Source organism: Drosophila guanche, unplaced genomic scaffold, assembly GCF_900245975.1.
Source record: "Drosophila guanche unplaced genomic scaffold, DGUA_6, whole genome shotgun sequence".
Classification (NCBI taxonomy): Eukaryota; Metazoa; Arthropoda; class Insecta; order Diptera; family Drosophilidae; genus Drosophila; species Drosophila guanche.
Window position 1 is genome coordinate 107,392 of NW_022995765.1, and position 15,677 is coordinate 123,068.

General features: G+C 42.1%; 1 protein-coding gene across 1 annotated transcript; it reads right to left on the reverse strand.

Annotated features, from left to right (window-relative positions):
* Positions 1 to 1,430: 1,430 nt before the first annotated feature.
* On the reverse strand, positions 1,431 to 3,609 carry LOC117591106 (glucose dehydrogenase [FAD, quinone]). Its single transcript, XM_034284208.1, has 3 exons — positions 2,371 to 3,609; positions 2,029 to 2,315; positions 1,431 to 1,970 (listed from the first exon to the last, which is right to left on the reverse strand). The coding sequence occupies exons 1-3, from the start codon at positions 3,566 to 3,568 to the stop codon at positions 1,614 to 1,616; spliced, it is 1,842 nt and encodes a 613-aa protein (XP_034140099.1). The 5' UTR covers positions 3,569 to 3,609; the 3' UTR covers positions 1,431 to 1,613.
* Positions 3,610 to 15,677: the final 12,068 nt, after the last annotated feature.

Below are 15,677 nucleotides of genomic sequence, written 5' to 3' on the forward strand. Positions count from 1 at the left end.
CCGCACATTTCATCAACGCCGACCCCAGGTATTCCAAGGGCCGCCCGAGTGTTACTGCGGCGACGATAAAATCTGTTATGTTTCCTTCGTCGATCATGCATAAGGTGCTTTCGCCTAAACACCCGAAATCAGTTATCGCCCCACACTTCCAATGGCACAGTCGACCGTCACCTCCGCACGGGCCAAGTTTGTGGCAGCCATCGATTGGCTGAGCACCTTGGAAGCACGGCTCACCACCCCCGGGACCAGCGCCCCATCCTCCGCAGTTTCAAAGGTCCGTCGTGACCAATTACAGAAAATGTGGGCAAAGGTGGATGCGGATTTTGAGGCCTGTTCGGTGGCAATGATGTGCAAGGCCCCGGACGATCAAGAGAAAATTCAAAATATGTACGGCGAATGCTAAGAGGGGTATGAGCAATGCGTAGCGGACCTCGTTGCCCAAATTGACCGCCCAGAAGTCCGTCCTCCAGTGCCGAAAGCCTCCCAGGGCGGCTGTCGGCTGCCCCCCTGTGTTATTGAAGTTTTCACACTTATTTACTGCGATATATATCGACAATCCGAGGCTTTTTCCATTGAAGAAGCTGTACCACCTCTCCACCAAGACCCGTGGCGATCCGAAAGCCATAGACGAAAAGTCCCCACTCACCAACGACGGTTTTGAGTCAGCATGGTCAGGCCTCCAAAAAAATATCCTTTTATTGCTGCCTCGCGTGGGTTCCGAGACCAGTCGTGCCTTGAAGGAACTTCAGAGCACTATTTAAAGGGTTCTAACCGCCCTGGCAAACTCCAAGGTCTGCACAGACAATTGGAATAGTCTGCTCGTGACTATATGTGCCTCCAAGCTGCCAAAACTGACCCGGGCTTTGTGGGAAGCGTCAGTAACTGACAAAAAGGAAATTCTTCCATGGACGGAAATCGACTCCTTCCTCACACAACGATACTTGACGCTAACGGCCATGGAGAGCGACCCTTCCCAGTTAGAGGTAATCAAAATCCGCAACCCTCCGGAAGCCACGCCAGCCCGTTCCGGTCTCAAGGCAGTCCTCTTCCGAGCAGCGGGCTGTTGCTAACAGCTAACAGTTGCGCCAAGCATTTGCAGCCAGCCGCTAAGCTAAGCTCAGTTCGCTACCCACCCCGTTCATTCCGGTACACATTACATACAATTTTACATACCTACCAAGTTCTTGCCCCTTCATACACGTACAAATACATATAAATCACCTTCACCCGCGCCGCGCTTGTGACCGGGAATAAACAACCCTGTTATATTATACACGTATATGTATAATGTCGTATATGTCGACTCATTTTTCGGACCGAAGATTTATCTGCAACGACAGGAAGCCGCCCTACTACAAACACTGGGTATACAAATAAAAATCCTAAACCAAGTGGGTTTGTAATGGAAAAAAAAGTTTAATTGTGTCGGGTAGTGTTATTAAACTCCTTTAAAAAAATCGCCTTTCATTTAATTTAAATACCAATTTGGAAATGCTAAACAATAATTTTTACGAGCTACAAAATTACTTAATTATCACATGCAAGGCTTAGTCATTTTACGTTATGTCTAGAGAATAAATTAAAAAGTTGGGGCACTCCCCAGTCCAGTCGTTTTATGACGTCCTCATTCGCCACGTGTTCTTGATCATGTCCGATGCCTTCTCGGCAATCATGATAACAATTGCATTCGTATGTCCAGCTGGGACATTCGGCATTACAGAAGCATCCACCACTCGCAATTTTTGGATGCCATGCACCCGGAGCGCGGCATCCACCACCGCTGACGAGTCCGTGGCGGGTCCCATCTTGCAGGTGCCCGACTGATGCTGCAAACTGGAGCCATAGCGACGCAGACAACAGCGCCAGTACGACTCGCTAGCAAAGGTCAAGTGCTCACACCCGGGAAAGGGGCGATCGTGAAAGTGAGTTCCCAATTTGACCAAAGGCTTGGAGCGTGCTAGCTGCAGGATCTGCGGGATGGGAAAGATTAGGTGATGCAAACTAGGGTTAGAGTTAGAAAAAGTTTACCATTTCAATGCCCTCGATCATGGCTTGTATGTCATCCGGATGCTCCATAAAGTTGGGCTCCATGCGAGGCCAATGAAAAGGATTGCGACTGCGCAATGAGATGCGTCCACGACTTTTGGGTCGCAGCAACACCGGCACCAGTCCAAAGGTTTCTCTGTGTTGCAAGTCCCCAAACATGGTCTCATAGAACTCGTCTGTGATGCCCAACAGATTCCGCATAGTGCCAAAGCGATCGCCACTTAGGGAGCCAGCGCCCAAGACCAGCTCCATATCCGGATAGTCCTTGGCTGCAGGAGGAACTTGTTTGTATTAAAACATTTACTCCGGATAGCTGATATTTACCATGACTAGAGCTGGGAGTACGCACAAAAGCAAAAGCCTCGGCACCGCCGGGGATTGTGTACGGTCCCTGGCCAACGAATATGTACCGAAAAATGTCTGTTGGGTTCAGCAGGCGGGCATCATTCACCGTCGAATCGTTGACCACAAATACCAAGCCGTTGAGCGTGATGTGATCCTGGAGATTGTAGCCCACCTGCAGATCCTGCAAAACCGTGATATTGTGTTCCTGTAAATGCGCCGAGGGTCCAACCCCAGACAGCATCAGCAGTTGCGGGCTGGCTATGGTGCCGGCGGAGAGAATGACCTCCTTGCTGGCACGTACCACAAACCGCCGACGCTGCTTTACAAACTCGACCCCGTCAACCGCTTTGGTCAGCGGATCGATAATCAGTTTGGTCACCCAACTCTTCATGGAGATGTGCAGATTCTTGCGCTGCACCACGGGTTGGATGAACGCCTTGCTGGCGCTGCAGCGTCGACCATTACGAATGGTGGCCTGCGATCTGCCAAAGCCCATGAGATGCTCTCCATTCGGATCGGTGATGTTGTAGCCCAACTCCTGACCGGACTTCAAGAATCCCTTTAGCAGCTGCGACTTGTAGTCCGTGTATTGGACATCCAGTGGCCCATTCCGCCCATGATATGGCGACTTGTACAGCTCGGGTATGCCGATGTGCTCGGACTTCTTGAAGTAGGGCAAAACCTCGTCGTAGGACCAACCCGAATTGTTGGCCGCCGCCCAATCGTCGTAGTCCCTGCGATGTCCTCGCGTGTACAGCATAAAGTTTATCAGGCTGGTGCCGCCCACACCACGCCCCTTGGGCCAGTTGCAGACACCTTCCTTGAGGCCTTGACAGGCATGGGCGGTTGGCTCGGTCTTGTAACCCCAATTGTAGCGCGTCATTTGGGTCAGAGCCGCCGTCAGCGGTACATCACTGATGAAGGTTTCCTGATCGCCGACCTCCAGCAGCAAAACGCTCGCAGAGGAAATCTCACTTAGACGATTCGCCAGCACACAGCCAGAGGTGCCAGCACCGACTATAATGAAATCATACTCCGGCAGGAAGCGCGTTGTATCCGGTATCCTCGTGTTCAGCAGCGACGTCTCAAAGTCCCGCAGAAAGTCCACCAATATCTGGCCGCTGCAGCAGTGGAGCGAGCACATAGAGAGCAGCAGAGAGCTAAGCCACAGCCGCATTTTGCTTGCGGCTAAGATAACAGTGAGAGATGAAATCAGACATGTTTTAAAGTGCGTTTTAATATAGTCTAGAACTCTTGATTAGCAGCTTCATGTCAATTGTTGCAGCGCAAAGAACTTAAAAATGATTTCTTCACGCAAAAGGTTGCGGCGAATTGTTTCCTATTTTTTTAAAGCCTATTAACCGCCCATATTAAGCATGTGCGCGCTTAAAATGACTTTTCGATTTTTTGCCAATAAATTAAAATTTTTTTAAGAATTAAGAGCCTAAGCAAAAAAAAAAATCTACTTTAAAGCCAAATAACGAATATTTTCAAGTAGTAGCTTATTAAAAAATCAAATTATAAAAATAACTTAAATTATTTTTTTTGTAATGGGAAACTTTAATCTCCATGACATCATAGGGTTAATCCATCACACTGTGTATGTATTTATAAAGCGTACGTTGAGTATTATTATTTTTATAGATTTTGTTTGTTTTGTTTTAAACACAAAGCTGCTGCTGTGCAACCGCAAAAATGAACACCTAAATATTATATATTATTTATACATACATTCCTGCATATATGGATACATACATATCTTTTTTACGATGCCTTTTTTTATGTACCTAAACTATTGTATTCTAGTATCTATTGTGTTACCTTCTTATGTGTGTATATATATAGAAATAGTAGCTGTCCCAACAATCAACAGAGGTAACAAAAAAATGTGCATGTAACTGCTGTTTGAAAGTGCATTTCTGCATTTTACATTCCGCATTATGGTATTCCCCCAATTAAACAGAACACAAATCGATAGTTTCGTTTGACTCACACTTACAGCGCAGAGCCCTTTCAATCGAACTTGCAAACAGCGTAGCTAGTAGAGCACTTTGGCCGACTGCACCTTCTTATATAATTACTTCATGGGTAGGGCCTATGTATGCACAATTGCTTGGCTGAGCCGTCGCGGCAAAGAAGCATGAAGTAGCCTTCTTCTTGGTTCTGATCAGGCCAATTTACGCTCCATTGATCGGGTGGGTTGATGTTCGCACGATACACTTCTCCCAGTCGCGTTTTGAGCTCAAGTTCAACGGGTTTGGTTTTGGTATTCCATGACAGCGACGACAAATAAATAGAATGACTTTGCAAAAGGAGCGCAGTAAAGTAAGCTCTCTTAACAATCTAACCGGTTTGTGATCAAAACAAACACCAGACTGGAGAAAAAACAAAATTAAAGCTCAATAAAAATCAAAATAAATCGATCGCTGAGACGCGCGAAAATATTTAAGCGTTGACCCATAAACCGCAAGCGGATGTTCATAAGAGGGAGAGAGAAGGAAAAAAATCCACAAACAAACAAAAATCTAAATTAATTTAAAAATTTTATGTTTTTTTTCATGAGTTTTTGGCACAAATGGCACAAATTTAATAGTTAATAAATCATTACAATTAACCTCAATAGGGTATCATTCAGTTTAGCTCTTAGGCAGCAAGCCAAAAGTTTAGCGGACATATAGTGGAAAATCCCCTGCCTTCGATTGATTTTGTTTTACGTGAGTATTGCCTCGGCATAGAGCTCTACTTAGTGGCCTGGCTTTTACAGGACTGACCTACATCATGCTGGTTTCATTTTTAATGCCGACGCCTTGCCTTGCCTTAACAAAGGAACTCATTGCATTCATTATAGTTATTTTTATCGCGCTTATGGCAATCAATGCGGGTCATTAAACCTAAACTAATTGGTTGCTGAGACATGCTGCCCAACAGATCTCGCTCGCCAGTTAAAACAAGTAATGAAGGACTGACTTAGCTGATTTCGAGAAGCATTTAAAACTATTTTTAAAATTAATCGAACACTTTGAAATTGTTAAAATTTATTCCATTTGATTGCACAAAATAACAGTCGTTATCATATAATTACTTGTATGTTTTAGATTGCAAGTGGCATTCAAATTTGCGATTTGTGATTGCAATAAACCTATTTGACTTTTTAACATTGTTAAACCCAAGAAAAACTGCATTTTGTAGTTAAAAAAACTTTACTTTTCTCTCCAAATAATGTTCGGATCATGCACAGTTCATAAAACAGGTGGGGCGTGCCAGCAGTTCACGTCAGCTTAGCAGATCCGGATCTACAAACACACACACCAACACATTCTTGAGACATTCCTTCACTTGGCAAAAACATTGGGCTCTTGTAAAATTCTGAACACGTTTGTCAATGAAAGTCTACAGCAAAAACAGGGAGTGGATACTGCCAAACTGTTTATAAAAAAAATGTACTTACAAAATTTACTTGTGTGCTAAAAAAATATTCCTACAATCACTTGGGAGGACACTTTAGATCGATTTTCCCGATATATGATGTATTTAACGAATGCGCATGCGCGCACGCTGATGTTCGCCGCTGAAATGAATCGTCGATGGTCGAGCTTGCAACGTTGAAGCCTATTTCTTAGATACAATAAATCCGGCAATAACAACAGCCACAGAAAGAGCTAACATCACGGGTAGTTCAACTATCACGGCAAAATACAGGCCAAACAATGATACGTGTGTGTGCAATTCCTCTCAGACCTAAATTTTTTATTCAAGTTAATCTCCTGAACTTGCCAATATTGTCTATGATCTTTTTAGCAATTTATGGTGGAATCTGATGCGTGTCGCCCGGTGATTTTTTTGCATATTTATTAGCGCCGAGACCTCGGCTCGATATCGATGTAAACGTAATCAAGTCGGACAAGGCGACTATCAGCAAGTTTTCGTCGATTGATTAGCACTGGAATGTGAACGAATCAAACCTACAATCATACTACAATCATGAATTAAAGTGCTTCTGCTATTTACTCTTCATCGAAAATACTCCAAAAGTATTTAAATACAGTAGTTGTATGGATCAAGACATTGGATTTATGTTTGAAGTTCAATGTCAAGCATTTGTGTACATCGAATTGGTGGCTGCCTCTTCCGGATTCCCATTGGGTTACGATCGTCTGTCTTACGTGATTACCGCTCCAGCTGGTCGGATATTTGGCTATTAAGATGCCTTTCGGCCATTAAGATGTTTAAAAATGCTTGGCTTTCTTACTACAGCTCTCTGATAATTTGCATACGAACAATATTCGCAGCGTTTCATTAACAGCAGAAACCGAAAAATGTCGAATATCTCTCTCGCTTGATTTCGCAGATACTTTCACAATCAGTTCGATGTATCCAACCTAGAGTACAAGACATGATTTTTCCCCGTTTTTATACCCGGTACTCGAAGAGCAAATAGGGTAAATTGTATTTGTGGGGAATAACGGATGTTTGCAACGCACGGAAGGAAACGTTTCCGACCCCACAAAGTATATATATTCTTGTTCAGCATCAATATACGAGTCGATATAGCCATGTCTGTCTGTCTGTCCGTCTGTAACATTTAGCGGTAACATTTGAAAAAAGAATACCCGTAGAATAATTCTCGTTATAGATACAATCACAAACAAATATTACTTGAATGCATTTTGCACTGTATCTTGAGACGATTTATTTATGGGTTCATGGTTGATATTTGCGCTTAGCAGTTAGCATATTCTTTCGGCATGACTTGACAACAGTTGAACTGACAAGGAAACTCACTCTCCGACTCACTCTGTCTGTCAGCTTGTCCGCTGATTTATGCGTACATTTCTATCGAGTGCAAACACTCTACGAAAAGTGATCCCTTATAGTTAAAAGATCAAAAGGCTGTTAGCAAAGCTCTTTGCTAATTAAATTTTAACTGCCCATCAAATGCGGAACGTGGCTAATCTTGTGGGTGACTGTGGGTTACATAAGGCATACAATTAAACGGGAACCGTTTTTGTAAGTTTTTTTCAGAGGGTGCTGTTTCTTTATGACATTATTTAAGTATCTTACATCTAGTTGTAGAGAGTTTATCAATTCTGAAAAGCTTTTTGATGCAGCTAAAAATTAGCCTAGAGACTGCTGAGCTACAATTTTTTAACCAACATTAAAAAAATTGAAAATATGCAAAAAAGTATCTTGTTGGTCAACCAATTTTAGCTCAGCCGACTCTCCATAGATTTTGATGAGCAATACCATAAACGACGCCCAAATGCACCTGTACATACAAAAATAGAAGACACAGGATTTAATTTTTTACGACTTCTCCCGAGTATATAAGTCAAAATTTTGCTAAAAAAAATACCTCTCCAAAATCCCCATTTTGGCTTTTCAAAGATTCATATTTTTCAAACGGTAAGCTTAAATCTCAAAGTATTTGGGTACACTTTGGTAGATGCATTCATCAGCTTTATAAAATTGCTAAGTTTATTACAATAAGATGTAAGATACTTATATTAAGTAAAAAAATATCCCTACCTCTAAAAAAAAAATATACCATATTTACTCTTCGAGTACCAGGTATAATTGCTAAAAAAAATATGATATTTTAAAAATTCTTTAAAAAAAAGTTCTGTCATCAAACCATTTCTACGCCCCATATCATTCAGAAAAAATTAGTATGGATAGAAGCGGCCAAAGCATGTCGAGTAGTCTTATATGGATATTATAATTTATTAGTCTTATACACAGTACTCATTTTATCAATTTATAAGGAGATAAAACACATTTTCCGTCGGAACGGCTGCAAAACTCAAATTATTGTTATGATGTAGATGTAGTTTTAGAAATAATGTAAATGTATGTGCATAAGTATGAATTTATAGGTATAAATTTGTGTAGCAGAAATTATTGCATATAATAAATACCCTGTAAATGTAACACTCTCATGATATAATTTATGTTAAATATGTTCCAAGCCCCTCCATTAGCCCTGTCTGTAGCACATACAACTATTCTTTGCTAGTTTAAATGCTAAATGCAAATTGCTAATTTGCCTTACACGACAATGACATTGCCTGGGTGTGAAAATATGCCATAAGCAAACACCAAATGTTTTATTTTTAGCCACTGACTAACACCTAAATCACCTAAACACCTAAAAACACAAGTTTAAGTACACAAGCTTACAGATAAAGGACCTTGCCATGCTAATCTTAACAGAGATATAATTGAGCAATTTAACAGCAGAAAGAAACATACCATAATTATTGTAATAAAATAAATAACCAAATACAAATACAAACCACTTCTTTACCATAAACGAAAAAGGTCTGAGCCGCTCGCAGGAGGCCCCAGACTTATATGAATGAACTTGAAACAATTGCGGTGTAGTTTGGTAGACATTTAATAGGGTTGCAAGTAATCGATGGGTTGTTCCACAAACCCTAGGAGTTGGTTGCAAAAAAATTAATCAGAAAAACAAATTATGATGTTTATCAGACCTCAGTTTGGTTCCAAATTGTTTTCGATTTATATTTTTTCCGGAACGACCCATTGTCGTCTTCGTGACTAATTCGCTGATAGTCTCCATGTCAAATCTGAGAAACTCGGAGACGCTCACTGAACACTTTGATTGGGGTGTTAAAGTACTCACTTAGCCATGACTTTTGATTGGGCAAACATCTCCGCTGGGAAATACCCACAAAAAATATAATTGACATTTATGTTTGTTTTATTGCTCGAAGAGTAAATAGGGTATATTGTATTTTATTGTAGAAATAGTTATTTTTTGTGGCGATCTGATATGATATTTCTGCCAAATATTGTATGTAGAAAATGTCAATGAAATTAATTAAAACTTCGTTCTAGAGCAGAGTAATAAGGATGAACATACTTTTTTATATATTTTAATGTATGTATACTTTAGAATTGGAAAAATTTTGCTTATCTTTATCGGACATTTTGGTTTGATTTTATTTGCATTGCATTACTGGTAGGTAGTTCGAATCACCAGATAATGATGATCAATTATGGATAGCGATCGTCACCCAATCAAGTTGCTAAAATATTTATTATATTTGTCACTTTTAAAGCCGAAAAGCGACTTCGGATTTTTAACGATTATGCCTGGGTAAACACCAATTAGAGTAATTACATTTCTTATAAATTAGTTCTTGAATGTAAAAAAGGTTAAACTTAAAATTTATCGTAACAGCTACGCAGTGGGATATCATTTTTTTCTGTGTTAGACTGTTTAGGGATATTTATAAATATTATTTTAGTTTGATTATAGTACTGAATGTTCTATTTCATTGATTTTTATACCCGGTACTCGAAGAGTAAATAGGGTATATTGTATTTGTGTGGAAAGTGGATGTATGTAACACACATAAGGAAACGTTTCCGACCCCATAAAGTGTATATACATACATTTATTCTTGATCAGCGTCAATGGCCGAGTCGATATAGCCATGTCCGTCTTGTTGAGCGCCTGGATCTCAGAGACTATAAAAGCTAGAGCCATCTAATTTTGTATACAGATGGCGGTATGCACACACTGTTACAAGTGTGTTTCAACATTTCGCCATGCCCCCTTCCGCCCCCGCAAAATAAAAAATCTGCGGTATCCACAATTTTGAAGATAAAACAAAGCTAAAAACGCCATTCCGTAGGAAATTACCATATCTATCGACCACCGTACTGAGATCAGATTGGATCATTACTATAGCCTGAATGAAGAAATGAATTTGCAGTGGCTCGTCCAGCAGATTTTTTTATTTGTTGCACATTCTCTTATTCTACACTCTGCTACATGCAGTGTGCGGCTCTAGGGGAGGGTGCGAACTAAAATAGCGTATTGGCGTGAGAAGTGATGTAAATCACAAACATATGTATGTAGAACAAGTGTATAATTTAAAATTGTAACGAAATGGGACGTGTGAGACGTCACCACTTTTATACCCGCTACTCAGTAGAACATCTGTACCTGCAGATGCAGAGGCCGCACACTGCAGAAGCAGAGTGTGAATGAGAGAATGTGCAAAAACAAAAGCAAGCTGCGGGACGGGGTGGGTTTAGCCACTGAAAATTAATTTCTTCATGCTGGCTATAATAATGATCCAATCTCTTACAGCGTCTCACACGTCCTTCCTCGTTTTCTTTTGTCTGGACGTTGATATGCAATGACTGCACCATCAAGTGGCCCATGCGACACCAAGCCAAAGCCTGTTACGCGCGGAACACATCAGAACGCAGCCCTCCTCCCGCCCAACCGACCGAGGGGCTCTGCCGCAATACGAGCGGCGCGATTAACCAAACCGGTCGCGAGCATGCAGGAAAGATAGATGTTAGGCTAATATTCGAGGAAAATTAGAACTAAACACAACTAGACTAGAGCTACTATAGCTAAGCAAGAAAAAATGACCAAAATCTGAAACAAGACAAAACTAAAATGCTAACTAACTTAGGGAGAGGTAGGCTAGTATAAGAGATTTAAGAAGAGGAAGGGAGCTAGTTGAGGATATAATGTGGTAGAGGGAATTATAATCCGAGCATAAACCCTAAAGGGTTCGTGCAAGGCAGAATTCGATCTACATAGTGGAAGGAACAAAGGAATATGGTTTTTAGTGGTTGTAACGGGAATCGTAAAGTTTATGCGGCTCAGGAAGTCAGGGCTGTCTAATTTCCCCTTTAAAAAGTTGTGCATAAAAATTACACCAAGCATTTTTCTACGACTAACTAAGGATGGAAGATTTATTAAAAGAAGTCTACTACGGTAGGATGGCAGTCTCACAGTTTCATCCCAGTTGAGGCCCCGTAAGGCAAATAATAAAAACTTTTTTTGTACTGATTCCATACGGTCCTGATGTATGTTGTACTGAGGGCACCATCCACTTGAGCCGTATTCTAAAATCGGATGAACAAGCGAGATATAGAGAGTCTTCGTTATATAGGGGTCATAAAATTCCGTTGACCACCTCTTTATAAACCCAAGCACAACCATGGTTTTATTAACCATGGTAGAAATGTGTTCAGAAAACTTTAACTTGGGGTCTAGTTTAACACCTAGATCATCAACAAATGTAATTCTCTCAAGATAACTACCGCAGAGGGTGTAAGGAGTCAGGAAGGGGCTGGAGCGATAAAAAGTCATTACATTGCACTTCGAGGCATTAAGTTGTAACATATTTGCACAGCACCATGACTGAAAGCTATTGAGATCAGATTGCGGGCGAGAGTGAAATGAAATGTCTTTATACTGGACACAGAGCTTAACATCATCCGCATACATAAGTACTCGAGAATTTGTTAATAAAGAGTGTGAAAACTAAGGGGCCTAAATGGCTACCCTGTGGTACTCCAGAAGTAAAAATAAGAGGTAAATTTAAGGAGTTTTTGTAAAGGACCCTTTGAGACCTAGAACACAGGTAGCTAGAAATCCATCTCCAAAGATTGGGCAGGAACCCTAGAAGGTCGAGCTTTTGTGCAAGAAGAGAATGGTTTACATAATCACATGCCCTACTGAAGTCAGTGTAAATAACTTCCGTCTGCAAGTTACCCTGGAATCCTTTAATGACAAAGGAGGTGAACTCTAAAAGATAAGTGGTTATTGATCGTCGCCGTATAAATCCGTGCTGACCTGAAGTTATAAGTGATTTGCAGAGATGTTGCAAGTGCGGAGTTAAAAATGTCTCGAACATTTTAGGAATAGCGGATAACTTTACTATACCTCTATAGTTTTCAGCATCAGACTTGCTAACTTTCTCATGGAGAGGAATTATAAAGGATTCTTTCCAAATGGGTGGAAAGCTAGAAAAATGGATGGATAGAGTGAATAGTTTAAGCAAGGGTACGCACAGAGACTCGGCACAGTACCTGAGTACATAGCCGGGAACTCCGTCAGGGCCCGGTGAATATACCGGCTTAACTAATTGCAGTTCATGAAGTAAGGAGCCTTCATTAAACAAAGGGAAGAAAATTCCATTCGACCTTGGTAAACTATATGGATACATATGACCTGGGTAGCTTTCCTGAGAACAGGTGGTTTGAAAAAATTTTGCAAAAAGATCGGCGAGTGCCTGATCATTGTTTGACGACATATTCAAAAATGACAGCGAGGATGGATGTGTAGATGTTCTACGCTTACTGTTTAAAAAGCTGTAGAACTGTTTAGGGTCCTGTGAAAAACGTATCCTGCATCGAAGTAGGTAGTTCCTATAGGATTGAGCATTAAGAACAGTGAAATTTGACCGAGCTATTAAGTAGTTGGAAAGATAAGAGGGAGAACCAACTTCTTGAGATTTTTTAAATAGTCTTGATTTTAGGTTCTTTAGACTGGATAACTCTTTGACGAACCAAGGAGGTTTCGCAGATCTACTCGGACATGGAAGTGGGACACACGTGTCAAAAATTATCTCCAGTACATTGTAAAAAATGTTTGTGCCTTCAATAACGTCAGTGCACGAGTACAGAGCGGACCAATCATAAGCCCTAATTAAGTTATTGAGCTTCTTAAACTCGACTTTAAGAATGCAGCGGACGCGTTCAGATAGCCTACCCGCACGATCCGATACAGTAGGTGCAATATCTACCGACACTTCGAAAGTAGGATGATAGCAGTCTTCAGGTATAGTGAGCCGGAGTAACCGGAGTGTTACCAACGCTACGGTCGGATCCACGACAAAGTACAGATCAAGCAATCCACCCAAGGAGTTTTTTACATGGTTGACTTGAGACAGGGGCAGGTCTAATAAGCCATCAATAAAATCATGTCGTGACATGGGCACAAGGTTATTAGACTCGTTACCTGGCAGGTTGAAAGAACTATGCTCTTTATCAGATAGCGAGGAAGAAACAGTTTTTAAGGCGGACAAGTGCTGCTCGTATATTACGAGCAAGTTACATAAATATACTGACCGGGAAGAATCAGTCTGACACAGAGGAATTCCAGGTCTTGTGAAACCTGAACTATGAAAGGCTCCGACGTAAAGTAAGAGTTTACTGCAATCAGAACCCCTTCTCCACGTCGAGACGAACGATCATTCCTATAAATTGTGTACCGATCTGCCAAAACATCGGAACTAATAATGTCCGGCTTTAACCAGGTATCGGTAAACATAAAACATCCATAAAAAGAGTGCTCAGCTTACTACGTAAACCGCGAGCATTTTATAGGCTACAAAGAGGGAAATTAGTTTTTTGACTGCGAGGAATTGCAGTGGGAAAAGGTGGATGGAGCAGAGGAGGAATAGGCCAGTGCTCCTTCTTCCTCTGCTCCATCCACTCCATCCACTTCCAGCACTACTAGAAAGAGTTATGGGGGGCCCATTTTTCTTCTTAGCCTTAAACTCTTTCACCACTAGGTGCTCTGGCCAAAATTTGGAAGAGCAAATGGTCTCGAATTGAGTTGGAGACACGCTAATCTTGAAAGAGGATATCTCCCTGGCATAAGAGAAATTAAACTTATCCACCTTTAAGCCATCGGCTTTTATTTTGCTTTGTATAAAAGCAGTTACATCATTAGATGTGAGGTCAGGGGAAGCCGAGAGACAAAAACTTGCCGCTTTGGTGGGACTCCCACCAGAGGTTTTGGCACCACAGATCTGGTACCTGTGACGGCAATATTTGGTGGTCCGGGACGTTTATTTACTGGTGGGATCGAAATAGATGGGATATGATGTGGCTTTGGAACGGACTCGACAAACACGGACGCTACATTACTAACTGGCGGAATGTTCTTCGAGATGATCGATTTGGTAGCCGAAACTTGATCACCAGCAGTTGTCGTTGCCCTTGGGGGGACAGTCACTTGCAGATCACGAGGAGTGACTTTTTTGCGCCTAGGACTCTAATTCAGCAGTTTAAAACCGCTGAATTGGGACTCCATGGCTAGAAGCCGATCGTACTGCTTGTTAAAGCCCACGGTCGCGTCTTTTGCGTCCACCTTTCGCGTCTGCCTCATAAACGTGACCATGTCATTCTCAACAGACCGACACGCCTAGCAACTGTAATGTAGACCATTACGCTTTGCAATTGAGTCACCCACGAGGCCTGAAAACCCAATATATTTTGCGTGCACTACGTTATCGCAGAGCCAGCAAGGGATGCTCGGCTGGTCGTGGTTTATCTGCTTCTTGCAAGTCTTAGCGGAACACACAACCACGTATTCCATTATTTCTATTATTTATATTAAATATATAAATAAACGAGAAGGGACGTGTGAGACGCTTCTTACGCGTCACAACTTTTATACCCGGCAAATTTTAAACACCAACACGCACTGCAGACTCGCGTCAAAGGCAAAGGCAGCGCCCGCACACAAAAACAAAACAAATATAAGCCTCGGGACGGGGTGGGTTAAAAGTAGGCAGAGGCAGAGGGACGGCAGAGGCAGAGGCCGAGTGAAACAGAAGCAGAGTGTGAATGAGAGAATGTGAAAAAAACAACAAAAGCTGCGGGACAGGGTGGGTTTAGCCGCCACTGCAAAACTACTCAAGGCATTCCAGACGAAGGTGGGCAATATTGCTGAGGTCAAGGCTATCTCCGAGAAGGTTTTGATTGAGGTTAGGGACATATCGGAGTGGAAAACGCCGGAAGAAGTGCTCGAAGTCATATTCGCTAAGATAGACGGAGACTTGCCGACCGAGTCAGTCCCGAAACTCTGGAAAGCCTACCGTGGAACGCTGACAGCGAACATTCTTCTACCCAAAGAAACAGCGGACAAGCTGCTTCACGAGGGAAAAGTTCGCATTGGATGGTCGGTATGCCGAATCCGGCAGAAGAACGAACCCAGGAGGTGTTTCAAGTGCCTAGCATTCGGACATATCGCGGCAAGATGCAGAAGTAGCCACGACGAAACAAGCCAATTCTTTAATTGTGGAGGTACGCAGCACAACTCGAGGGATTGCAAACAGATGCCCGCCTGCATCTTATGCACAAGAGCAGGGCTAAAGGACACGGCACATGGCACCCTCAGTAGGGCATGCCCTTTATATGTTAAGGCAGCAAATTCATACAATAATGGGCAAAATTAAGTTCCTGCAGCTTAATTTGAACCACTGCAGAGCGGCACAGGACCTGCTCATGCAGACGATGAAAGAAGAGGACGTCGACGTCGCCATATTGAGCGAGCCACACCTAGCGATGCCACCAGACGTATAGATACAGAAAACAAACTCTAATTATGGAGCAGTTATCTGGAGCTGTGGAACCTCGCCACAAGGCTTAAGCGCCCGGCATACGTCAGTGGGGTACGTCAGAGCAAAGATTGCTGGCATCCACATATACAGCTGCTACAT

Excerpts from the sequence above, each read along its gene's own strand:
- LOC117591106 (XM_034284208.1), bottom strand. The coding sequence starts at position 3,568 with ATGCGGCTGTGGCTTAGCTCTCTGCTGCTCTCTATGTGCTCGCTCCAC. Across the intron at positions 2,316-2,370 it reads TACTCCCAGCTCTAGTCATG|CCAAGGACTATCCGGATATG; the intron begins GTAAATATCAGC and ends TTCCTCCTGCAG. Across the intron at positions 1,971-2,028 it reads TGATCGAGGGCATTGAAATG|ATCCTGCAGCTAGCACGCTC; the intron begins GTAAACTTTTTC and ends CCCATCCCGCAG.